At 38.4% G+C, this 26,343-nt stretch overlaps 1 protein-coding gene across 6 annotated transcripts in view; it reads left to right on the top strand.

Annotated features, from left to right (window-relative positions):
* Nucleotides 1–26,343, top strand: part of LOC124110784 (inositol 1,4,5-triphosphate receptor associated 2-like) — a 177,356-nt gene that overhangs the window by 43,091 nt on the left and 107,922 nt on the right. For all 6 annotated transcript variants that reach the window (XM_048384574.1, XM_046470217.2, XM_048384575.1 and 3 more), the window contains exons 18-19: nucleotides 16,900–16,940; nucleotides 18,817–18,899. In XM_048384574.1, coding sequence (XP_048240531.1) covers nucleotides 16,900–16,940; nucleotides 18,817–18,899 — 124 coding nt within the window. The remainder of the gene's footprint in view (nucleotides 1–16,899; nucleotides 16,941–18,816; nucleotides 18,900–26,343) is intronic.

Here is a 26,343-nt window from a genome sequence, read left to right as displayed (position 1 = left end):
GGTTTCCTAATAGACTATTGGAACACCCATGGCATTGAGTCCAGCCAATTTATTGATCAATCAATGCCATTATTACACGAGGGGCATCCCGAGAGCCCACACAGATATAGACAGCTTGACAACATTCAAAGATGTTGATACCACCGCCTACCTAGTGCTGCTTCAGCCATCCCTCATTCCTTGTATTGCAAGATGTAGACATGGGAACTTGTGCATCCAAAAGGACTTTACATCCCTCCAAGCATAGTGCATGGTGAGTTCTGACTATGGATTATCTGCTCAAAACACACGGCTGAAACAGTTTTCATCATTTTCATCCCTTGTTATTACTTTAGGTAGTGTTTCCACTGCAGAGAGACTTCAAACTAGGTCAAAATCCTTTATCGATTTTCTCCAATGCCTCAATATTTTTGGGTCTTCTTAAGTAAGATGGTTATCTGAGTTCTTTTTGATGAACGTTTTCTGCCTACAAGAAGCAGGCGATGTCACCTGTTTTCATTTTTTTGTCCATTTACCTTTTTACAATAATTTGTTCACCATAATTTTTAATATTGTCATACTAAAAACTGTCCATACTTCCCTCTCTCGGGAAACATCCTTTAATTCTCATTCACATTAGCTTCTTTCAGTACCCAATGTCTGCTGGGTGGTTACATTGCAAGACCTGGATGATGTCATCGTGCATACGAGGCATGCATCATTCACCATCATGTCAGCCGCTCTCGTGTCTGGTCAAGACTTGAATACTCACTGGCTGATACAGCTGTAATATGGAGACTTTGGCATAAAACCATTTAGACTCATCTGTTAGTATCTTCATGTATGAAATGGCTGCAGAAATGTTCAAACTTAAAGTACCTTACAATTTGGTTCCAAGTTTTAACAAGAAAAAAAGTTGTTGACATCATGATAAATGAAACTTTATTTGCAATTTGCAATTTCTTATCATGTATGAAATTGCTTTGAAAACATCTCAGAAAGGACATGATATTTGCTGCATAGACTTGGAATTTATTTTTATTTTCATGTTTTTTTTACAAAATGTTTTACATTTGTGATTCATGATATATCATGCACATAAGATACATGAGCCATCTTTCCCATACTGTCATGTTGGAATAGAAATTCAGTAAACTGTACAAAAGTGGTACTTTTTAAACCGTATATGTTTACCATCACAGCTGTCAAGCAATCAACTGGCGTTTACAGCATGTATTTTCAGGATCCTTTTAGAGCAAAGAAACTTGATTATTGAGATTTTGCTCAATATCATTACAGTTAGGGAAAGGTTCCAGGGCAGGGGAACACCAGTAATGTTCCTGCCATCAGTATTATTCCCTCCTTATTTGACGGCAACACACATTAGGGGAGGAAGGTAAATGCTGCAATCTATATGCTGGTCAAACCATGGGCACATTTATATATGTCTGCTACCACACCATTAATGTGATAGGTTCCATCTTAACTGAAATGTGGTCTCTTTTATGGTCAGTGTGGCACAGCTTTTAATGATGATTTAACGTCTGTTTGACCATTCTGTTGTTGCTGTATTCTTTGTGGTAATGAAACCCCAGGCTCCATGATTATTTCATCATGGGGAACTATCAGGGGGACATTATCTATTGCAATTGTAAAAAGTAGGATTGCTATAGCATTGTGCTTGTGTGATAAATGCTTTCCAGCCATGCCAATTTCACAGCATTATTTTGCATAGCCTGTTTACTGTATTCTCAGGGAGTTAGGTAGCTATGAATATTTTCTGATATGAATTCAGATTACATTTATTAAATTCTGATATAAAATTAAGGTTAAGGAATTTACAAGAGTTTATGTCAGAATTATTTAATGTATTTGCTCAGGTGAGGTCAGCTAGGTCAATCAGATATCAATGTCGGCTGGCCGTTGTCTGTGTCCATTGTATTAAAACTGATACAGAACTGATGCATATTTTTTACTGATAACTGCAACAGTGCTTATTTAATTAAAATACTATTTAATTGTAGAATAGGTCTTCAGCAACCCATGCTTGCCGTAAAAGGCGATTATGCTTCTCGTAAGAGGCGACTAACGGGATCAGGTTGATGCATGTCATCGATCCCAATTGCGTTGATCGATGCTCCTGATGTTAATCACTGGATTGTCTGGTCCAGACTCGATTATTTTACAGACTGTCGTCATATAGCTGGAATATTGCTGAGTGCGGCGTTAAACAACAAACAAACTTCTCAGACAATTATGCATGTATCTTAGTGAAATTGTGTTCCTCAGCAAGTATTTGGCATATACATTAACTTACCCGTTTGCGTACTCTGATATTTTACCTTATTTCATAATCTCCCTCTGCTGCCAATTTGAGATGAAAATGATGTCAGTTAACTTGTTTGGATCTTTATTATATTGAGATAACTAAAAGAACTGTATACTTTCATACAAATTTATTCTATCCATTGTAAAAATTTCACTATTTTAATGGCCAATTACAATGTATTAATGGTTGAGTAAATTTTTGCCCCTAAGGTTTATTTATAAAAGCATGTGTTTACATATTTATGAGGTTTAAAACTGTTGGAACATCAGTAATATATTGTCAAGTAAAATGTTACACTTCTGAGTGAGTACAAGACAGTATTGAAGTAGGCGTGTGTGATAACAGACTGTTTAATTACCTTTCTGTTTCATATTAAAGAATCCTGAACATGATTTTTTGACTGTCAAATTCATCAGCAGGATACAAAAATGGACATTTGTATCAAAATTAATAATTGAGGGAATCTTGAACGTCATGTCATACTGTATGTAACATCAGTATCTTCTTCTGTTAGTAGAGCAGTAAACATTCACTTATTTCTTGTTACTACGTATACACAGTTAAGAGACATTTTTGTTATAAGAGATTGAGCAGGTTAATAAAAATTCACATAAACAAAACAGTATTATGATTTCTTGTGCTGAATGGCATTGTTGGCGTATTGTAATGTTTAGTGATGTCAGTCGATCACTGTGGATTCCATGTTTACGTGGACACTGTGCGCGTCTTCATACATTTCAATCTATAATGATGAAACTTCTTGACATCTGATTATTAGGTATGTATTATAAAGATATTATCTATGTGACAACTGTGTGTATCTGACAGATGTTATTAAGTTCATGTCTGAATTCATGTATGATCTCCCCAATGCTAAGAATAGTTCCCCAGCACTCTGTTGTTTGTCATAAAGGGTGAGGGGCAGTGGAGTAGCCAAGTGGTTAAAGCGTTGGCTCATCACACTGAAGACCTGGGTTCGATATCCCCAAGGGTACAAATTGTGAAGCCCTGATATCGCTGGAATATTGCTAAAAGCAGCGTAAAACCAGACATTCATTCATAAAGGGTAACTACATAAGATCAGGTTGTCAGACTTGGTGACTTGGTTGATAATGTGTCATTGTACCCCGGAAGTGGGAACTTTGCTCACAATATCAACTACTGGTTTGTCGGACCAAGATTTTATGTTCCACAGGCCACTGTGATATGGCAGGTACTGTGTTTCTGATGGCTTCATTTTCAGGACTTTCACTGATTGTCACCTAAAATATGTTTCAAAATTTGGTAATGATTTTTAAAAAATCATGAAAATGTCTGTGTACTAACTGACTCCATCAAACTCCTGAGGCCTGTTGTTAACTGCTGAGTAAAACAACAAACACAACATATAATATTATGACACTCATTACATAAATATGACATCTACCTTGACACTTTTGCAACAATCACTACAAATGATATGAAGATCACCAATTTTGCTTTTCACATGAAATTTAACATTACAGAAGAGTAGAAATACTGATGTCATCCCGTAGTTGCCATTTCCGATTTTGACTTGATGGTAATATGTTCATCATTCAAAGCGTAAGCTGTTAGATTGTGGGTACACATTGATAAAGAATAAATAAGCTACATTAAAAAATGTATTTGTATGTACATGTATTTTAATTTGTACATCTTGTTATACTTAATATGGAGTGTTGGTCTCCAAAAGATGTTTCCACCATCCAGTATGTAACACAATGCAGCTTGCACTCTGCGGCTGTAAACATGTTGACGCCACAGAATGGCGTGGTGCCATTATTCAAATGGAAGTTACCAGGCTTGCCTAAAATGGCCAAGAAGCCATTAACTCATTACTTGAGTATGCAGGAGCAGTTTAGTGGATTATCTCTCCTCGTCACTCTGACCAGAAGACTCTTGAGACAAACCTTGTATTCATCAACGCAGCTAATTAATTTTCCATAGCTGATATTTGCATAGATATTTTTAACTAGACGAAGGAAAATTTACTGCATGCACAGGGAGGCCTTTTGGGATGTAATTTGTTCATACTTTTTTCTCTATTTGGAAATGTATTACCTAAACATGAATTAAAACCTCATTGAAGGACTATTTAGTGACTTGCATTACCTCAGAGATATATATTTCTAAAGTGTATCAGTCCCCACTTGTCTACAGATTTTAGTGTCCATTTATATCCCTCTAATGGGGCAGGATACATTCAACATTTCAACATGCATGGTACCATCGTTATTTGATAGTGATTCATGCATATATACTGTATTTGACATAATAAGTGCCCAACTTTAATAAGTGCCCATGGCGATATTTCCTAATATATTGGCAAGGGAACAATCCCAATAAGCGCCCCTTCCGATTGATCAATGTACACAAAACCTTTTTATTTGTGTATAATACACTCTTGTGTTTTATACGCACCCATTCTGGAAATATATATCAAGATAAACATTTGTCATGGTTAATTGTCAATGAGATGTGACGATATGATAACTTTGAAAAGTTTGATGCATAAATATATATTGTCGTGCACCTCACAGTCGCAGTTTTAGGAGCAAATAATTATGCATACATTTTCTTCAGAAATTGGTATGGAAAATGTTTATAAATTAATTTCAGGTAGGTTGTTGTAGTATTTTCATTCACAAGCTGGATATATCTGGTGACTTGTCATGACCAGCGCCATAGCCAACGTAACAACAAACACATTTTGACAAAATATGTTCAAGTTAATTTTAAATGATTATGGAAAAGGTTTTTGTTGCTGTTATTTTATTTGTTTCAAGTTACTAGACTGAAATAAAGTTTACTAGACACAGGCTTCAGACTAGTTGCTCATGTCACAGGCTGATCATGACAATTGTTTCTATCTTTAAAATGCAATTTTCAAATTTAATCAAAAAACCTATAATATGAATAGAATATACCTTTATCAGCAGAATATAAATGTGACAGTGTATATTTCTAATGGATTTAATTACCACCTTATCCTATTACTTAAATCTCCTGGAAATATAACATGAACCAGCAGCCCTATGTAATGCAGCTATTCCTGGTGCTCTCTCTCTGATTGGATAATACCCCTCTCAACCCTCTGGTTTCATCCATGTTTCATGAATAAATGCTTGCTCTGGAAGACAGCATGAAATCTATACTAGCAACCTGCCTTCAATCTATCATGTCACAAAGTCAGACTCATCTCCTTACTTCCTCAAACAGTCTTGTGATCAATATATTTTTATGTGAAACTGCATCTATTCTTTTTGAAAATGGTATATTTATCAAATTTGGAAGATATTTTCTGCACGTATTTGTGTGTCTGTGTAGTTTACATTATCATTACTTCATTTAATTTGGTTGAATTATTCATTTATTCGTTTCACAGTGTTATGATACTCGTGAAGGATTACCACGCTGGTTATAGGGAAACAACCAACCAAGGGACCAACTATTTAATATTCGAGGTGTCAGGATGGGGGAGCCTGGATTCTTGCTTAAAACAGAATATTTTTTTCAGTCAGTGTTTCATATGATTCATCTTACTTCTCTAAAAGGAGGTGCCAAATAATTTTTTACCACAACGCATTATTTTTCAGAATATGTCCAGATTTACAAACAGTAAAACCTGAGGACAAATTAGTATTTTCCAGCATTTTCAGGAACAAATCCTAAGAAAGAAAAATCCCAGGCCTTCCCAGAATATCAAATGATCGGCCCCTATGTGCAAATGGTAGTGTGTCCTACGTACATAATTGACATATGGAATGTTTTGCGAGTCTTATTCCTACTTCTGTAGACATTTTGTGTGTTGTTTCTAGTAATCTTATTTCCCATGTAATTGTTTTGCGTAATTAGCTTGACCATAATCTTGTCTGGGTTTAGACATTAACTGAAGCATATGTAATGCAGTACACTTGGATGAACAAGGAGGGATGTAGAGTTGTGGGCTGGAATGAGAATCTCACATGTACCGTAAGCCAGATACTAAAACCATTTTGTAACAGCTTTGGAACAAAAGGTTACATGATAATTTGGTTATTTTCCTTTGGCCAATCAATACATGATTGTGTATAGCAGACATAACTGTGACTTGTGTAGATGAAAGGTAGGAGATAGAAATGGTTCAAAACCCAGGCCAAACTATATTTCTGTCCAGGAAGGTCAGTCTAAGACAGTGGATATATTCAGTCTTGTGGAAGGAAGTGTTTGTGTCATTACTGATAAATACATAACCAAAAAACAATCGACTGAAATCATCATCAGATTAGATGTAGCCACTTTAAATACCCCATTGATGGTAACTGACATCCTGATCAGTCCTTGAGGCAGGACAGGTATTCTCAAAGATTTGCTGGTCACATATGTATATTTGTTACAGTCAATGTGTAAAGTGGCTGAAATTTTCACTTAGGCAATTTATAAAACACCAAAATATTGTATTCGTTTTACAATTATGTTTCTGTCAGAGTGACTAAAAGCTCTTTAGATGTTTGGAATTTGTTATCATAATATAATATATGGAAAAATAATTATAAAATTTAAATATTTTGTCATTTTGTCATTTTGTTAATTGCCGAAGTGAAAATTTTAGTCATTTTACACGTTGACTTTAACATATAGGCAATCATTACAATCTATTCTTAGTATCCCATCCGTGATATTATCAAAATGACAAGGAGATATTTGTAATATTTGAAATTGTTTTCAATTTGTATCATAAGGACTGTCCAGTGACCAAAAGAGTTCCTTTCCACCCCTATTGAGCTTATCCAGTTTAAGAAGATATAGGTTACAAACTGACTTCAGTGGTTCATATGTTCCTAATGAATATGATATTGGCAACAAATATTATGGACTATCTGTGAAATGTAGTGTTGAAGAATGTCAGTCTGTGAACAGGTCTGTCTGTATCCCATGTTGAGCTACTTGATACTCACAAGATTACTGTACCTTACACAAGGCAGAGTCTGAACTGTCACATGACAAGAGCAGGAAGCAGTCACTTGTCACACCTCATATAACATCTTCACTCACCTTCTCACAATATCCTGGGACAATGTGGAATGGCGTAACCCTGTAGGATGGTGTATCACTGATGTCACCACGCACATTGACAGGGTGTGAGGTGCTTGTAACCATTTCCTGCATTGGGACACGTTGAAGTTGTCAGTTAAATATATACTGACATTTATCATGGAGTGATGGACAGACTATTCTTATGTTATGTTGAATTTTATGACCATCATGACTATGCTTCTAAATGCACCCAATTTAGGTGTTGTCATTAATTTCTTATTGCTAAACCATGGTGAAAATCATTAACACTGACAGAGTTTACACATGTTGAATACATGATAGATCTTTGTAAACGTAATTCAAAGTTTAAAATCTGGATGTGAAGAAAGGACAATATCACAATACTCACTTTATGAGTAAATTTTCCCCAAGACAACTGAAGTGTATTTGTGAGGTTTATGTGTTTGTAATGTGTTTCTGTATGCCATGAACATTGAACAGAAAAATATCTCCACCCTTAGATTTACATTATTACATTGAAAGCAATGCCAAAATACTTCTGAGCTTTAATTTTTTAGAAATTCCAATTTGGAACAAACTAATGATTTCTTCCCTATTTGCCTCCCAAGGGCACTTATTTTGGAACCCTAGATAAATCCTGCATAATGTAGTTTTATTGTTGACCATGGCATTAAACAACATTTTGGTGTCTGTATCCTACGGAGCTCCAGATCAATTTCAATGTAAAAAGATTTATTACTCGTAATTATGTACACTAAATGATTACTAGCTACCACATCGTTCCCTAGTCAAACTTTTGTAATCAATTTGGAAGGTTTACAGTAGGAGACTTCAGTGTGTGATTGCATAACTGAAGGAGAATTCATAACATTGTGTTGTAATGTTATGATATGTACAATTATCTAGAAAAACACTAGATAGTATGTCAGTTTGTCGGACAAAATCATCAGGCATTACATTACGATTTACAGATGCTCAGTTTTACCTTACGAATACCGGTATCAAAACCCTGATGACATGGATCATTGCTCATGTTTCAGACACAGGTTTGCCTTGTCCAGAGTTGATTATTTGCAGGTCACTGTGAAGCTAAGGCATGCATATTGCTGACTGAGGCATAAACAACTGTCACTCTGTCACATAATGTGTTGATCACTTCAAAATGGTAGGTTTGTGTCAAGATAGTCTTACCACCTTTGCAAAATATGAACTATGAGACTGGTACAGGCTTGCATCAGTGGACACCCTGACCAGGATATACAATGACCATCTAGATGGTCCCAGTCATGCTGCCTTCTCACAACTGTCAGAATCTGATCCAATAAGTCAGGACAGGCTCTGTCTTATCTCTTGACTGAGAGACGGATCAATTTGAGCTTCATTTTCTCTTCACAGTGTAGTCACGAATGAAATTAACTTCTTCGCCCATGGCATTTTTTATGACAATTCTCATCAGGTTTCAAATTCTTGCATCCATTGAGCTGATAGGATGTAGCAAATTTGCTTGAAAAATGAATTCCGGCACCCTAAGGTCTGACTTGCACCCAGAAATGTTCACATGCATTCATGTTTTTTTGCATGTATAAGAACATGTGCAAAAACTGTTGTTTGGTCATGACAAACAAGCAGTATTCCATGGCAAAAAGGGTTTTCAATGCTAAGGTATTTTGGAAAGTTCCCATGTCTCTCAAATCAATGCTGATTCCATCTAACAACATAACAATTTACATCCATGCAACAACAGGACTGTGAAAATATGTCACAAATTATGTCATAGGTGGTGATGTGACATGTTTGTTAACTTTGTGGTGGTGAATTCAAGGCCCAGGATTCAGCTGAAGATTAATCCACTCACATATTTCTCGTCACTTGCATGTTTGAATATTATCAATCATAACCTTTTGACAGATAATTTCCTATTGTTGGTATTAAAGTTGGTGCAAGAAGAAAACAGTGCATTGGCCTTTTGAAGTTAACCTGTAGAGTACTAATATCAATGAATCTAAACCCACCAGTATGTAAGGATAAAGAAACCTGAATCCCATTAACGTTCATGCTTAATTTCAAACATTGATTATGTGAGGTGAGCATATCATTGAAAATAAGAATGTCCTTTTTGAGGAAAATAATGATGTTGAGGGCACAAGTGTCACAGTGGACTAAGATGTCAGGAGTCTCTGTGCAGAGTGGTCTCCCTAAGCCATGACAGGATCCACTGATCATAGTTTTATAATTAAATTTTCGTTGTGTTCATTGAAATTCCTGTATTCTGATTAGCTGAATTGGTCACGTGTTATTGCATTCATTTCCCAATTAATGTAAAATATTAAGCCACGCCCACCGAGGACCACTACATTTATTAATTCGGAATGTCGGGGAATCCCAGTATTACAGTCGAGGGAATTCCCTTTCTGCTCACGTGTATCGTCATGCACAGGACATTTATCGACTTTCATGCATTTTCACTGTCCAAACAACCCTTTGAAACCGAAGGCCGAGAATGAATGAAACAGCAAACGTGCAGACTCGCTCGCCTGTTTTTTTCCCCTCGCCTCGGTTCAACTATGCGGGTTCATACAGTTTGCACATCAGTTTTTCGATTCATACCTCAATGAACCAAAACAAATACACAGTCAATCCTTAAAATATCCTAGGTTTGCTATGATTATGACCCATGTCTGTGAATACCAGGGGAGGTTGGGAAATCTGGTGGTTAAAACAGCTTGTCACACTGAAGACCCAGGTTCGATTCTCCACATGGGTACATCGTGTAAAGCCCATTTCTTGTGTACCTTGTCGTGCTATTGCAAGAATATAGCTAAAAGCAGTGTGAAACCATCCTCACTCACTCATTCACTGTGATACCTTTACTTGTGTGTTACACCAATGTTGTAAATGACTATTATCTACATCCCCTTGGCTTTTCCTCACCCATTAAACTGACCCCTATAGGAACCCCGTTTGACTAGGTTCCAGGCTCTCCATTACTGGCCTAAGAGATGATGGATTAGATGATCTTACTTTGCCCTGATGGTGTGAAAGTTTGCTCTTTTCAACAATACGGTTGGTCTTGTCCAGACTCCATTATTTACGGACCCCCATGCTAGAGCTGGAATATTACAAATTCATTGAATGCCATCAGGGTGCTATAACCTACAATCAGACAAGTCAAAGAGCCTCATATTACCAACAATGGGACCCATGAAGATCTGGGTAGTGAATAGGTCTTCAGCAACCCATGCTTGCCGAAAGAGCTACTATGCATGTCGTAAGAGGTGACTTTTGGGATAGTTCGTTGATGCATGTCATTATATCGCAATTGCGTAGATCAATGCTCATGATGTCAATCACTGGATTGTCTGGTCATATAGCTGGAATATTGCTGAGTGTGACATTAAACAACAAACAAACAAAAACCAGCAATGGGTACTGGAGAAATATTCTACCCAAGATCCCATTGTATCATGGAAGCAGAAGACACTGTCACACAGGTTGCATCACCTCATATCTACAATATGTGAACACTATTCTTGGTGTCCTGGCTATGTAGAACTCAATAGCCAACTTCAGTACCTGTGTTGGGCATACAAAACATGTTATGCATGAAATTCAAGTGTTAAAAATTGAAGATTCTGGGGTCCATAGATTCAGATGCTGTGGCTGCACATCTGAAGAACCCCAGTACCCTCTTGATTTCAACACTGATATATATATATTTATTACTGTATTTGACAGAAACAGAAGTCATTAGTCTTTAATAGGTAGTCTTTTAGAATTATCCACCCTTATAAAAGAAATCCATCCATGAGTGCTTAGTGCAAATTTCTGTGCACCTTATGTCGAAATCACTTTCAATTGCAAAACTGAGAAATGTTTGGGTTTTTTTTTCTTAAAATCAGTGAGACAAAGTCGGTAATGGATTTAGTCTGATATTGGAATGACCTCATTATATTATTCTCTTACACTATTTTTTTTTACCTTTACCACAAAACTGGAAAACACTTGTCTCTGTATCTTTGAAAGTCAAGAATTCATTGTGCATTGAAGCCATCTGCCATGGAGAATCAAGTTTCTAATTGATAGCCACGGATGTATGTCTGTTAACCTCAATCCATCATAATCTTTAGACACTGACATTTCCAGGCAAGGTTCCCAAATTATTCCTCGTTAAGTGCTTATTAACACATCTTCGGAATTATCTTGTGTATTACCAGATCCTTCTTGAATTTCCCTGTCATTGTTTAAGGATAGAAAGTGAACATTAAATCTACTCCTGAAATTCACAGACCAGCGTTGATTCACTATTTGTATGCTACAGTGTGCCAAGACTTAAATCTTGTCTTTAGGGTTGTCTTCTACAAATTTCCATGCATAATGTAGCTTTCCGAACTGCTCAGTTTGGTTTTGTCTGAAACAAGCTGGTGGTTTGAGTTGAAGTGACTGCAGAAGCCAGGTCTTGATACTATTGATCAGTATAAGGTGGTCTAGGGGAGGCTGCAGCTTGTCAGGGAGGGCTTCAAGTGATGGTATTTCATGCAGCTTATCCTCTACCTCTTCACAGTTATGAATACAGGAGAGAATTGCACGATGTAAGAATGAATCCAGCTTATGCCTTTGTCCTGAAAGTGTGACAGGGTTTGGAGCATGCAAACCAGTGACTGACAGTAGGAGCACAACTCAGTGTTATGTGGTATTGGTACATACTAAAACAACCTGGGTACTGTTGATTGGTGTTACTGGATGAAGCTGTTACACCAAGGTTAGCTCTGTGGGTCACCAGTACCAAATGCTTTTGTGAGTGAGGGAATGATGGTTGATGCCCAAATCAGCAATATTCCAGCTATATCACAGCAACCTGTCAATAATCAAGTCTGGACCAGACAAGCATGTGACTGAAAATATTGGAAATGATCTATGCCATCTGAATATAATGACAAGAAGCAGCTAGGTCATAGAGCCTGACCACCCGATCACCATATCTGTCTACTCTTAGGACAACCTCGAGGCCATGAGGACCTATTGTATCTCAGAATCATCAACTGATGCACATAAATGCAATGACAACCTAGTGTGTCATTTAATATTTGCTGGCTGCTGGGACAAGTGATAACTGCGGCAGAAACCAACATTCACATCCTCAAACTTGAGGTTGGTTTATTAAGTATCTAAACCTAGATCATGCATAGACAATAGAATGGGATAAGTCTGTTTATGGTTTGGATAATAGGAATATAATGATTTTGCCCACTGCATAACATGACTTGACATTGTTGCTAGATCTTACATTATTTAATGGTTCAGAATGTTCAAGATTTCAGTGCATTTGATCGGATAAATGTGCTTACTTAATTTGCCCACAAAAGTGTTCTATCTTCAGCATCTTTGAGAACCAAGACATATTATATATTTATGTATCAGTAGCAACTTGATGTATCATACTATCATTGTCACTTATTTGTGTAATAGATTCCAATAATGTTGCTTCAAATGAAAAGGGAATATAAATTAATCATCAAACTACCTATCCATATCTACCTAATTCTGAAATGTCAGATACAATATTGGCAGAACAATGTTGTCAATGATGGTTTTTCTCTGTAGTAATGTGCTGACTTGCTGAATGTATTGTGAACATTTATTTGTGATAGTAAAGAGATTCTCATAAACTCTAGAACTTGAATCAAAGCATTGCAAAAGCTGTACATGAATAACAAATATTTCAAGTATTTATTTGTTGCTGCTAGGTGTCCAATATGACTCACTGATATTTTATTCACATCTTTAAGCTTTCTTTTTGTTTTATTCATACAGTGTATCTTAACTGTCCTTGATGCATACATTTTTTTAGAATCACTTACAGATTTTAGTATCCATTTTTCTCAAAATAACAAACAATATTTTCATTGATTTTTGTTCTTGTCAAGGGAATATTTCATCTCAAGATGCCTGTTGTATTAGGTTGTTAAAGTGTGGATTTTTACTGACTACAAAAGCTTCACATATTGATATTTCTTCATTGTGGAATTATGCACCATTTACTTCAGGGGAAAGAGGAGTTTTTACATTTTCAGTTTGCGCCATGAAATAACACATGCTGATTCCTTTATTATCAAGAATGGTATCTCAGATTAGATTGCCAACAAAGAAAGAATATTGAGTAATATCTTGTATCTGATGAGGGATATGGACCTTCTATATTGGTGGCATGTAGCTGACATATGTATTTGCTGCTAGTGCTGTGTGACGTTGGTGTATATTGAAACATCAATCAAACTGGATGCAGTGATGCAGCTTGAACGATTACACATTGGCACTGAGCACAAGGTGGTGTTTTTTTGTTGTCTGTCAAAAGTTCTGCTCATGCATGTGGAGTGCTATATGATGTTAGTACGGTAATGCCAATACACTATTGAGACTCAAGCATAATTTTATCCCAGTTACCAGAGCACAGTTTTGTTCTCATGTCACTTGTTATGTCACAGGCAGCGACTCAGTCTGGAGACCCTCCACAAGTTAGGTAGGCAGGAAGATGAGCTCCATCCTCGCTTCCATTCAAACAATTGGACAAACTCCTCTGCCTCAAGATGTATGGATTTTTTGCGCTGTTATCCAAAGGTTAAGGTGTATGTCTCAGTGACCCAGAGGAATTCTACATGGTGGTATAGTACCTCGGAAATGTCTTGCCATGCTGACATGGAAATTGATTATGAGAACTGGAGTTAAGATATTCCTGTGGAGTGTTGATAGTTCCCCTGAACAAAGTGAGTTTTGTCGTAGACGAAGACGCCAAGTGACTGTTGGGTTTGCTTATGTGTCTTGTTAGTCTTGGGATGTCAGACAAAACAGTCAGTGTCGTGATCGGATCAGACATAGATTTGAAACATGACTCAGTAGTGAGATTAGGAGTTAATATACAAGAAATCTGTCTGCACTTACACATTTCCCATTTGACTTGACCCAAGACAGGATCACAAGCTGATATCATCTAAATTGACTAACCTCTTCAGATTGCAACCTATGTGTCCTGAAATCAACCAGGGTCATATTCATCTCCGGATCAAGTTACATTATGTTGACTTTGCACTCCCAGAGAATGATATTAATTCAGTGTATCCTTCTACATTTGTTTATATGCAACTAGTCTAGAGGGAATAGATCTCACCATCAATGTTGCTATACACTTAACAAGCATGACAAGAATGCTTGGGCAGGACATTTTAACAAATGTACTGTGGAATCAGCTATGAATTAAATGTGAATGCATGCAGACACATTGGTAAAAATAGATGTCTCTTTCTGTAAAGATTTGCAGAGTAAAATGTGACCATAGTAAGGCTGCTAGAGTCTGAATTAGAGGTATTGAAATGGAAATTGCCCCTCCTCCTTACAGCGACTAGCGGCGATTGTTCCACCTCCGAAATGTCAGGTTTGTGACCCGCATGTGTGTATTTCCGTGTTCAGATGTCTGTGACACTACATGTGTTGCCTCCATTAGGATAATAGAGTTTTACCTGCAGACTCAACTGGATTTTTGGCTCGATTAGGGCTGCAAGACTGGGTGATTCTAGCAGGAATTGATTTGTTTACCGTCTGGGTCTGTACTCACCATTGAAATGTTGTCATTGACTAGTATGTGGATCGCTATGCACACCCAGATGCATCGTTCACTCCAGGATTGCTGTATTACTTGACGGGATCATGTACCATTGGATTACTGGCGTAGTGTTCACGCTGACAAGATTTCTGTGGAAATGTGATTTTTTAACTGCTTAGGGTTGATGGCAAAGGTGCAGCTTTAGAATTCCCCTCTTGGTCATTGTTGTGTGTTTAAAGAACCAGCAATAAAAAACTATTCCATTGCTGTGACTTGCTTATGACTGGTGTACTGTTAACATACATTATATGTTATTAGTTTTATTTTCAAAGAATTACTAAACTGATTTATAAAATTTCGTTTCACAGGAACACTACCCCGGTATTGATTTGCAATGAAGTACAGAAATCAGATATAGCATGTTATTTTCAATGATTTTGCTGTCAACTGTGCATTCTGTAAAGATCCAATTGCAAGGATGCTGTTTTGGATATTTGATGATGTCTTAATCATGGAAGATGCTTCGCTAACATTAAATGTATTTTGTTCTGAAGTAACACACAAGAGTTTCATATAGTTAGTGTTGATCGAGGAAGGAGACTGTTTTCTGTGATTGTGTGTGTGCTGGACAACTACAAAGGGAAACTTCATGCAGTCAGTGTTGCTAGTGGACCAAGACATTATGTTATCGTGTCATCATGGAGGATACCTAGGAATAGCGTAAATGACCAATGAAGACCCCTCTTGCTTTATCATGTTCTCACGTTTGTTTGGGAAGAGAAGCAAAAGCAGGTTTGTGCATGTCTTTCAGGAATGGTTCAAGAAAGCATAAGCATTTTATGTGGTTTCGTAGTTTAATCTGTCAAATTATGCAGTGGTCAAATTTATGGATTAAAGTCAAGAGCTCCTTGTCATCGGGTTATGTTAACAATTATATTTAGGCAATCCTTAGATTAAAATACTGCAGCACAAATCTTCAAGGATCTGAAGACCCCTCTGAACTGCTTATTTCGAATCTGACAAAGACTATCATGTGTTAGTCACTTTAAAATGATGTTATGGGATACTTTAATCAACGTATTGGGTAGTGTCTTGGAATCTGAAACCAAGCAAGAATCTGTGGGGTGTTTGGGAATACATCTCGGTAGATAATGCTTATCATGACATTGTACAAAGACACAATTCAGAGTCATTCCAGACTATAAGAAGTTTATTTTCATGTTTTCATTCGGATAATGTGATCAACTAAACAAGCTTAACTGATCTCAATTACAATATTACGGAGATTAACCTGGGTCTATCTGTTTAGTCCAAGGTACTCTCAGTAATATGTTTTTACGCTCAGGGCTTGAACATGGGGGCCCCAGGATTACGACATGAAGCACGCTTCACATGATGTCGTATCATTGCACATGCACAGAAGCCTTATGCCTATTTTAGATGGGGATTTCAATATTAGATTGAAGAAAATCAACCACGCCACCCTGAACTTTGAGTTTATTTCTTACAGAATAGAAATGTTGGTTATATGTAACTTGTAATCAACAATGTCTCGAAATTAAAATTGTTTGCATTCATGCTCAATTTGTATGCATAAAGAAGGCAATATTTCACATGCGGTACTTAAACCCTCATCTTTTGTGACATGGTGTTGATCTTGACAGTAATTACATCAGTACAGTATTGGGTTTATTTCATAATGTCCTTAACTGACTTTTAATGATGTATTATGAAAATAATACTGGACATTTTATGTGGCAAACACAAGAAATATTAATCAGGTTTCAGGATGTAAAGATCAGTTGTTCTGTATGCATGAGTGAAAATGTCTTTTTCAGTTATTTGTGATCATCGAAAGCAATGAAGGCAGAACTGCATTTTGGATCCCATCAGTTAAGAAACTACATGTCTTTATCTGAACACTATTTTTACATTTCAGGACCAATCTAGATCTAGCTGAGAAATGTCATAAATCTGAATGTAAGTACCTATTTTTCTTCCATCATTGTGTATGTATTACAGTGGTCCCTCACTACAACACTACCTTGGGAGTCCAAATAATTGATGAGTGTTATAAAGGCTCAGCGGTTTAGCTGAGGTGGAGTATTAGGGGGTAGATGACAGTACATGCCCTGCCTTCCTAACACGATCTACGCTGCACGTTTCAGAGTTTGAAAAAAGATTAGAATATAGTTGAAAACACACAGTATCCCTTCAGAGAATTCAGGTGAACGAACAGTATAACAAACTTGGTCCATAAAAAATTGAAATAATTAAGATAAAATATCAGTTGACATGATTTACCATTTAAATTGTATTTCTTGTTCTGCTCGGCGTTGTTTTATATGCTGAGATTAAGATTACTGTGTGTTTTGTCTCGTAAACTAAGCCGGAAACAGCAATCAGCTGTACACACGTTTTCTCCCAATCTTCCTGTGATTCGGTTATAAGTTACCCAATAATATAATTTAAAGAATGTTGAAGCAATGATCAGAAGAATTGTATCTTAAACTGTTATTTTTTTTAGGAGTAATATATTCAAATATCATGTTATTTAGTTGCAGCTTTACTATATATAGGCCCCGTTTAGGCCCACGCTCTCTGGATCGCGAAAACTTTGTTGACATTTAACAGTCAAACTACAACAAATATAACTTTTAACGAGTCAAAGTATGGCACTTAAGTTTGTTTCAAGGTCGTCAATAGCGGTAATCTGACCGAGGGTTGCAGTATATAACAGTGAGTTGCGGGATCTACCAATCCCTTCAAACACAATTTCGCCGAAATTAATGTAAACAATATTGAATGAAAATTTTCATAAAATTAATAAAATATGTTACAAACATAAGTCTAGATATACAACAAACATGTTTTTATAATCAGATAGTGTAACAATAGGATTAGATTGCGAACTTATGTTAAGATTTGTTGATTGGTATTTCTGGTGTTGCGTGCTTGCAGTAATCAGCTGGTGATGTTTTTTGCAATGGGAAAAAAACATTGTGTCAGTGTAAAACTTGAGTTTATTAAAAGTGTACATAAATTTGGGGAGCCATGCGTTACCGCTCGCTATAACCAAGTTAACGCTATATTGAAGGGTGCAATAGCGAGGAAACACAGATTGCTACTGATGCATGCTAAAATACTCATGGCTTTGGCCACTCATTCACTTGTCAACACAAGTAAGACAAATTGGTAGCATGATACATTTTCTTTAACATTCTGAGATATGGCTTTGATCAACATTTTAATGATTGATGTGATTCAACAAGGTTCCTCTTTTCTTTCATAAATATGGAATTAATCATTGAATTATATGTGGTTCATTTGTGAGTCATCTTCTTTGCCCATCTTTTTGGGTTGGGTTGATCATGCCATGTCATTCGTGGAAGGGTTGGGTAGGCTTGTGGTAAGTGATTCACAGTAACGTGCATATCAGTTCCTGAGCCCATTCTTCGTGTCCCCACGATTTTATTTATACAACACCAGTTTCAAGTGTCATACAATCACTCATGCTCATGAACTTGCGCTTAATTTCAATGTGCACTGACTTAGCAAGGTTGTTAAGGATATGTGCTTCATCACTGGAACCTAGTGGCACCTCAATCTATTGTTCAGCTGATCTTGTGTTCTCTAATTTGCCCTGATTATGTTTCTTGTTTTGTCAGCACCATATCCGCATTCATGGGTTTCTCCAAAGTGGTATATATCTGACCTGCATCACTTTGGTCTTTCCTTCAACTTGAAACTGACATATCATTATGGTGTTTCAACCATCTCAGTCAACAATCTAACGTCTTGCTTTTTATAACATACGCCAAACTTCATAAACAAATAATTATGTTTTAATTTTCAGTAAGGGCTTCTGACTTACAAGATGACATATTACAGTCCACTTTCAATTTTGAAAGAGAAAAGCATAGGAACAATGATCTTGAGGTGAGTCATGTTTACTCTCTGGTTTGGCCTTCAGTTTGTACCAAATGTCAGAATGAAGGATCATCTGACTGTGCCCTGCAGGAAGTGAGATGCTAGAAAGAGAGCCTTCCTGACATACTGCTTTCATCCTTGAATCAGTTCCATTTCCATTTCATGACCAGTGTCTACTAGTTACCTTGAATACAAAAGGATTGGCATTGGAACTCTTTGATATTGGACATTTTCCCACTGGTAAATCATAATGTTGGTGAGGAATAACTTCAGTGAAACAGCCTGTGGTAGTCATCTTAACTAATGATGCTGGCTATATCCTGAGCCAGTCCGGGTTTTGAATTGATTCCTATTCCAGCATAGTGACTGATTGTTGGACAAATGGCCAAAGATTAATTTCCAAATTGGTAATAGTATAGAAACATGGCCAATGAAAATTTTCTAATACCATATTTTAAAGAATTTACTAATGCCATTTGCCTCAAGCAAAATCACTGCCAGTGAACACAACCATCACAAAGATGAGTTCAGTCTGCAGTCTTAAATGATCATGTTAGGGTACAAATTACCTTTTTCGAGACTTTTGACATAATGTCACTATCTACCTGAATGGTTTTAACCTTGATAATTATTATGCATGGGACACATTTTGGGTTATTATGAGCGGGTACAATAACAGATTTACAAGAGATTTATGATATGGTATGGTGTGAATCATTTAATCAATAACAGTTTCATTGATCATGGATGGCTTGTGCCATTTCCAGTAAAATCTAGTATGATTCAACTTCGGTTCATCGAGTTCTGTATCAGTATCATCTAGAATTTTGTGATGAGTTATTTCAATTTGATGCATGCATGTGTTTTGTGGTAGTTTCACTGTTTTGGTCACGAAGTTATAATAACTTGTGCCCAATTCATTTCACTTTTTAACTTAGCTGGGGGGTTTTCACAGAGAGACGAACTGTGAGAGGTCCAGCTGCTGAAGAACAGTTGTTCCAACCAGTTGAGGCAGCACCCTCACACAGACGGCACGTGACCGGAAGTGATAACGTCACATAAGAGCACATTACTGCTTTGTCAGCCTGCACGGATGGACGTGTATTCTGTGCTCAAGGCTCTACCGATTTCCAGCATCCTTTGTTTATTTATTTGAACATTGTTTCCTCTTATATTATGTTGTGTTTATGGTTTGTGCCTTTTATGGTACTCCCATAAGTATATTAAAACGTTTTTCCGCTCGTTTGTGGCTCTAGTCACAGTAATATTACGGGTGTATTGTTGTTCCATCCGTCATTTTGAATTCGCCACGTGGCCACGATTTCATATCTTGCATTCTGAATTCTTTTCATTGGCATGGATAATCCATTATTCTGTTTACACGCCATCATGGGTTCGAATCCTGGTTCACCCCGATTATGTTTCTAGGTTTGTCAGCACCATACCCGTGCTCGTGGGTTTCACCGAAGTGGTAAACGTCTGATACCTGCATCACTTCGGGCTTTCCTCCCACATAAAAGCTGACACGCCATGATATAACTGGAATACTGTTAAAAGCGGCGTTAAACCAAACTCACTCACTCACTCACTCACTCACTCACTCACTCACTCACTCACTCACTCACTCACTCATTCACTGTTTTGTATGTGTTTTAAGCTTTGCTTTGCACTACTTTCATGCAATTGTTTTCACTTGTAAACTTTTCAGTTTTTGAGTTACAATATGCCTCCTGTTTCCCATTACATCAATATGACTTATGATATAACAGAATTTATACCTCATTGTACACTTTGCCACGGGAGCTCATCAGCGGGGATCCTCATCCTCTCTGCCTAGACTGTACGGAACCCTGTACATCATCGTTGCAGTGTTGAGATTGCAGTCCCTTGTCGCTGTCAGCCTTCTCCCTCTACCTACAAGTAGTCAGGAAGCGTCAAGACAACCCAGGATGTCTGATGCCACAGAAGCACCTTCCCCCATCAAGTTTGCGACCCTGTTGCTGCCCTTTGCTGTCACCCAAACTGTCACCCAATCTCATCCCCACCACTAATAACGTTCTATCATGGGCTTACGTCTCTTCTGAAGAGAATTTTCTCCGGCGCTCCTGGTGCCTCATGTCTCTTACACGGTGCTCACAGTGATCCTGGGCAATCGGCGCTTGCCTCACCAGCGCCACTACCGACTGCATCTACCACGCACTCTCATCGGCCTAGATCATCCTGGCGCAGCTGCATGTCTTTTCGATGTTGCCGTCGCTCCCGTAGCCGCTCTCCGTCAGGGGTGACTGTTTTTCAGATTCAAACTTGATGCCTGGATGGCTGATCTTTTCACCTCTGTTGTGCCGTCTCCGTGCTCTGACGGGGATAGGGTCCCTCCGACGCCCTTTCTCACCTCACCTCTGGACAAGGATTTTGCAACACTCTCCTTAACCCTGTCGTTTAAAGCAACCCACTTTAGGAGAGATGACTTCCCGGTTCACCCCTTTGATGTAGCTTATGGAGCTCACATGCTAGTTGAATACCTGCGTCGCATGACCGGTTCTTAAAAACCTCCGACCATCCGCTTTTGATCGAATCGGAAATTTGTTGCCTGGCCTTGTGGTGAGTTGGAGTGAAGTTCCACCTTTTTTCTTGTACACAGAAAGGGCGATAGATCTCTCGTTGAACTGGGTTCCCATGGCTTTTAGACATCATCTGTACCAGAACTTGCAGATCTTCACTGTTCATGCTCATTTAGCCCTTTTGACAGCTCCGGGAACCCACCTCTGGGGATCATCATTAACTGGTCAGGACAAGGCGTCTCTATTATCATGGTGATTATTTTTGCTCCTACACTGGCCTGCCCTCTGATGACAAGATCCACTGTCTTCTACGTCGACAGCATCGGTGCTAGTGCTGCTCTACCCTGACCTAGAGCAAGCTTTCTTCAAAGAGACTCTTCCATGGCGCTCCCGGTTTTTCTACAGCTTTCCCGGCGTTTCTTCACAGAGCTCAGAAATACCCCTTGTTTGTCTACCAGTTCACTGAGGGATTGTCTGTGTGTGCAGCTGGGCACCTCATTTCCAGCAAAAATTTGTTTTTCTCAGCTACTGTGCAGGATGATGTAAATGTCACGTGTCAAGAACTCTCTGTCAACTTCTCCTACCAGAATTAGGTCAGCTGACCTAATGGAGCAGTATATTTTTACAGATTAGTTTGCATGCTTACTTGAACATAATGCTGCAACCACTCGACCAATGTGACTGAGTTACTAACTTCAGAGGACCTCCACTACCAGCCTGGCAGTCACGAGGCACCATGCTTCATCATATGATGCGATCTTTCAGAACCATACTTGTTACATCAGTGGTTGAGGAGCAGGTTTATTTCGTCTACATGGGAATTGGTATTGGTTCACACACTTTTCCACATATCGTCACGTCATGACAAGTTCAGACAAGTTCAGAGACCCCCCAGCTGTTGACCTTTCAATTTTGCAGTCTTGTAGACGGGCTCATCTACCATCTGCTTCCTGCTCTTCAACAGCTGCTTCCATTTTGTCTTGGGATTGCTCACGCCATCCCATGTTATGACCAGCTGAGGTTGACTACTCTTGTGTCCGATCCAACAATTCCTGGTGCCTTCCTTTAGTTGGTGTGCAGTGGATGCATCGAAACAAGCGACTTAGACGGTCTCAGGGCTGTGGTCTGGAAATCAACTCCATTGGCTACAGCTACAGCTTTGAGCTGGAAGCACTTATCCTGGCCGTCACTTATCCTGGCCGTCACTTGTCCTGGCAAAGCATTCTACGTCACACCCAGTTGACCATATCCACAGACAGCATCACAATAGTGTGGTGTCTCCGGATACAGGGTACTCTCCACTCTACATCCCTGCTAAACCAGACCTTTTGCTTCCTCGACTTGGTGGACAGCCTGGACAGCCTGGTCAGCCTGGACCTGCAATTTCTTGTAAAAGAAATCAGCACTTTCAAGGTTGCAAGAATGTTCTGGCAGATGCACTGTCCAGGCGGGACAAGGTGGCTCCATGCGGCTGGCAACACCACCCAGATATGACGGTCAAAAGCCTGCTAAGAAACACCTTGTCGCAGTCAGAGGTTAGCTGGAATACTGTTTCCCTGTGGCTCTGGGCAGTCATCATACAAGCTTATGAAGCTGCCGGATTGGACCCCCACAAGGCTAACAACCCCCATGAGATCAGAGCGGTTGCATCTTCCATGGCTCTTCACAGTAACTGCTCCTTCAAGTCGATCATGGAAGGGTGCTTCTGGTGATCCGACACCGTCTTCACCAGCCACTACCTCTGTGAGGTAGCCTTGGAAGATGTCGCTGGTGTCCACAGCTTTGGACCCCTGGTGGTAACAGGTCACCAATCCCAGATGCTGCTGATTCTCCAATACCCAAAGCGGGGCCCATCGAACTCTCCGGTGTCTATCACCCCTGATTAGATGGCTCTACTGCGTTCCATCTCGCTCTTAGGTCAGTTTATTTTTTGGCTACCCGCCTCATTCTATTTCTGCCACCTATTTCCTGTTGTATCAACTATCGATTACTTCTGACAGAAATGGTCATGGATTTTCCGGTGATCACTTGGATGCGGTGCTCATCATTTCCGGGTCACGTGCCGTCTGTGGGAGGGTACTACCAGTCAACTTTTCTGCAGCAGCTGGGCATGGACCTCTCACAGTTCATCACTCTGTCAAAAAACAGCAGTAATTGCATTTTGGAGTAATGCAGGATAAGTATACAAATGGTACAAAAAAATTAGACTTTGCCAAATCACCGAATATTCAATAAAATAGGTTTAAATCAAATAAGATGACCAGCTTCCAACTATTCAAACAATACTTTTAACCTTGCAGCAACAAATGTCTAAAATCTTGTCTATGATTTAGGTGGATGCAGGATGCACAGTATGCCAGAATGGAAACAAAAAATACACTGTAAATAGCAAGGATGGTTGTAGGATCAGTCAGGCATGGACAAATTTGTCTAATTAATATAATGGTGAATCTGATACCAGTTTTAGAAGGAACCCTATGAAAGAAGTTGTTTCCTTTATGCATCAATATTAGAAATTAGTGACCAGTTAGCTTTTGTACAGGCCCATCATAGAGGCTCTTCAAATGGACACTTATCATGTTGCAAGAGTGTATGCTAATGCACCATTTTAAGGACCTGTCAATGTCCAGTCCAGGAAGTAACCTGAAACAATTGCAATAACAAGATTAACATCATGTGACTCATTCAAAGACAGACATTTGCATTAACCGAGGTGAGTTTGTCTTATGTTAAAGGTATACTGAGGGCAAATATTGTTTTTCCATTTTTGAGATGTTCTCATGTATGTTGCAAACCCTTAGCATTGTCTTACACCCCTAGTTTTTCTACCCCCAAGAACCACATTACATTCCAAGGCAAGTACTCCCCATTACCCCATGCTTGTTGTTTGAACCAGCTAAAATGAGGAGTTGGAGGTTATGTGACCTTGCAGTGTCCCCTTGCCAAACTGTGCCATAAAACAACATTCACTTTCTATGCTCCCATGTTGCAATGTGAGCTTCACATCATGCTGCCCATTGCAGACTGCTTGCACCTCTCCATTCTCTTCCCTCAAGGACATCAAGTCTACCTAGCCTTCACAACAGCCTTGCATCAGTGTGCAAGGCATAATTACTAAAGAGAGAGTGAGGTCACCTTGTGAGCACATCATGGCTATTAGAGCTGCCTCAAGTGTATCAAATATTGGAGCAAGGTGACCCCACTAATCTTTTGATAAAATGCAACAATTTGATGCAATCAGTGAACAGCCGACACCATCAATTTCAGTGGAAAGAGCCACAGATATATCTATTTGCACAAGCATCATTGTGGGATCTAGGTTTTCAGGGCTTGATCAATCGAGACTTAATTTAAAGTAAATTTGTGGCCTTGAAGCAATAATGGAAGCAAGAGTTATATATGGAAATAGCAGCCTCTTTATTAGCACTTCCATTTGGGCATGCTGATCACATCGATTGATTTTTAGCTGAATCCTCATATTGAGAGTATCAATTTGTGTTTCTATTTATGTCTAGCGGACTTGACATGGAGTTGTTTACCCATGCCAGGTACCTATTCACAATAATTGCCGTCATAGGAGCTTGCAATTTATGATGTCAGTTTAACCTTTCTTACATAGATGGTACAAATTTTCGGCCTGAAATGGTGGTTCCATCTTCTCTTTTTGAAATGATATGAATGCCAGTGCACCCTGTCACTCCACATGCTAGTTCCTAGATTTTTAAAATTCCCAAAATGGGTATGTGTGAAGCTGTCGTCATATAGCAGGAATATTAATATACATGACACGCATTAAGGGGATAAAACAAGTACTAGCCGGCTCGGAGGCAGTGTACTATGTCCTAGTTGGGTATCTCAGTGGCCTAACACTGTGAAAACGGTAGTAGTCAAGACTAGTACAAGCACGTACACACGCACGTACACACATGTGTATGCACATTACTATACAAGTGCCATTATCTTGAACACAAGGTTAAACTTCATTTCACCTAAAATATACCCATGTCTCTAACATGTAAGTGTGTGTGAGAACTTGCCTGCAGCTTACATTTGTAATATTTGTCTGAGATTGCCTGGAAGATACCCTAGATCTATGTTACATGATAATATCTGTGTAAACACACATGATCTTGTGACTATTACCTACCTCATTAACTTTCGAAAGGACAACAAATTGAGTTGTGCGTGGGGTGACTTGAGGCCATTCACGTGTGGGAACTAGATCAAATTACACCTCCTCTGTCCACTGACATTTTAGGCTAGTCATTGATTTTTTTAACCCAAGACAAAATAAGTGAGGCTTAGATTTGATTTGACTTTAAGATATGTTTGTTTTGTCCTGCCAAGAAATTCTACATTGCCACAGTTAATCCCTAGGTGCAGAACCCCCAGGGTATGGAAGGAATAGTGTCTCTATACATTGGCTTTTTAATGACCCTGAGGAAAAGAACATCTTAATCCGATACCTTTCTCTGTCTCCCCTGTCATTTTGGGATGATGAGAACAAAAGGGAAACTTTCAATGTTTCTTTTGCATGAAATGAACTATTATCAATGTTTTATTGGGGGGTTGATACAACTATTGTATTTCAACCTGTTGTAATTATATCACACTGCTGGAATTAAAGCATTAGTATGATGATTGTTATTTGGTATTTTGAGATATAACTTGGGGGATTTCATGGGTAAAGCTTGTCTGAATAATAATATAGGCTTTTAATGCTGATTGTGTTGTTCATGCTTGTACATATGTCCTTCTTTATTATTAAGTATTTTTATATGTCTTGTAGAAATAGCTTATTGTGGTGAGTAAGCCAGATTTTTCTATTTCTTGGTTTACAGCTTTTTATATGAAAACAAATTCTGGTTGGTAGGTGGGGACAAGATATAGTA

This window comes from Haliotis rufescens, unplaced genomic scaffold, assembly GCF_023055435.1.
Source record: "Haliotis rufescens isolate VD_foot unplaced genomic scaffold, xgHalRufe1.0.p SCAF_5, whole genome shotgun sequence".
In the NCBI taxonomy this organism is placed as follows: domain Eukaryota; kingdom Metazoa; phylum Mollusca; class Gastropoda; order Lepetellida; family Haliotidae; genus Haliotis; species Haliotis rufescens.
Note: the sequence above shows the minus strand (reverse complement) of the source record. Positions and strands in the feature narration are given on the sequence as shown.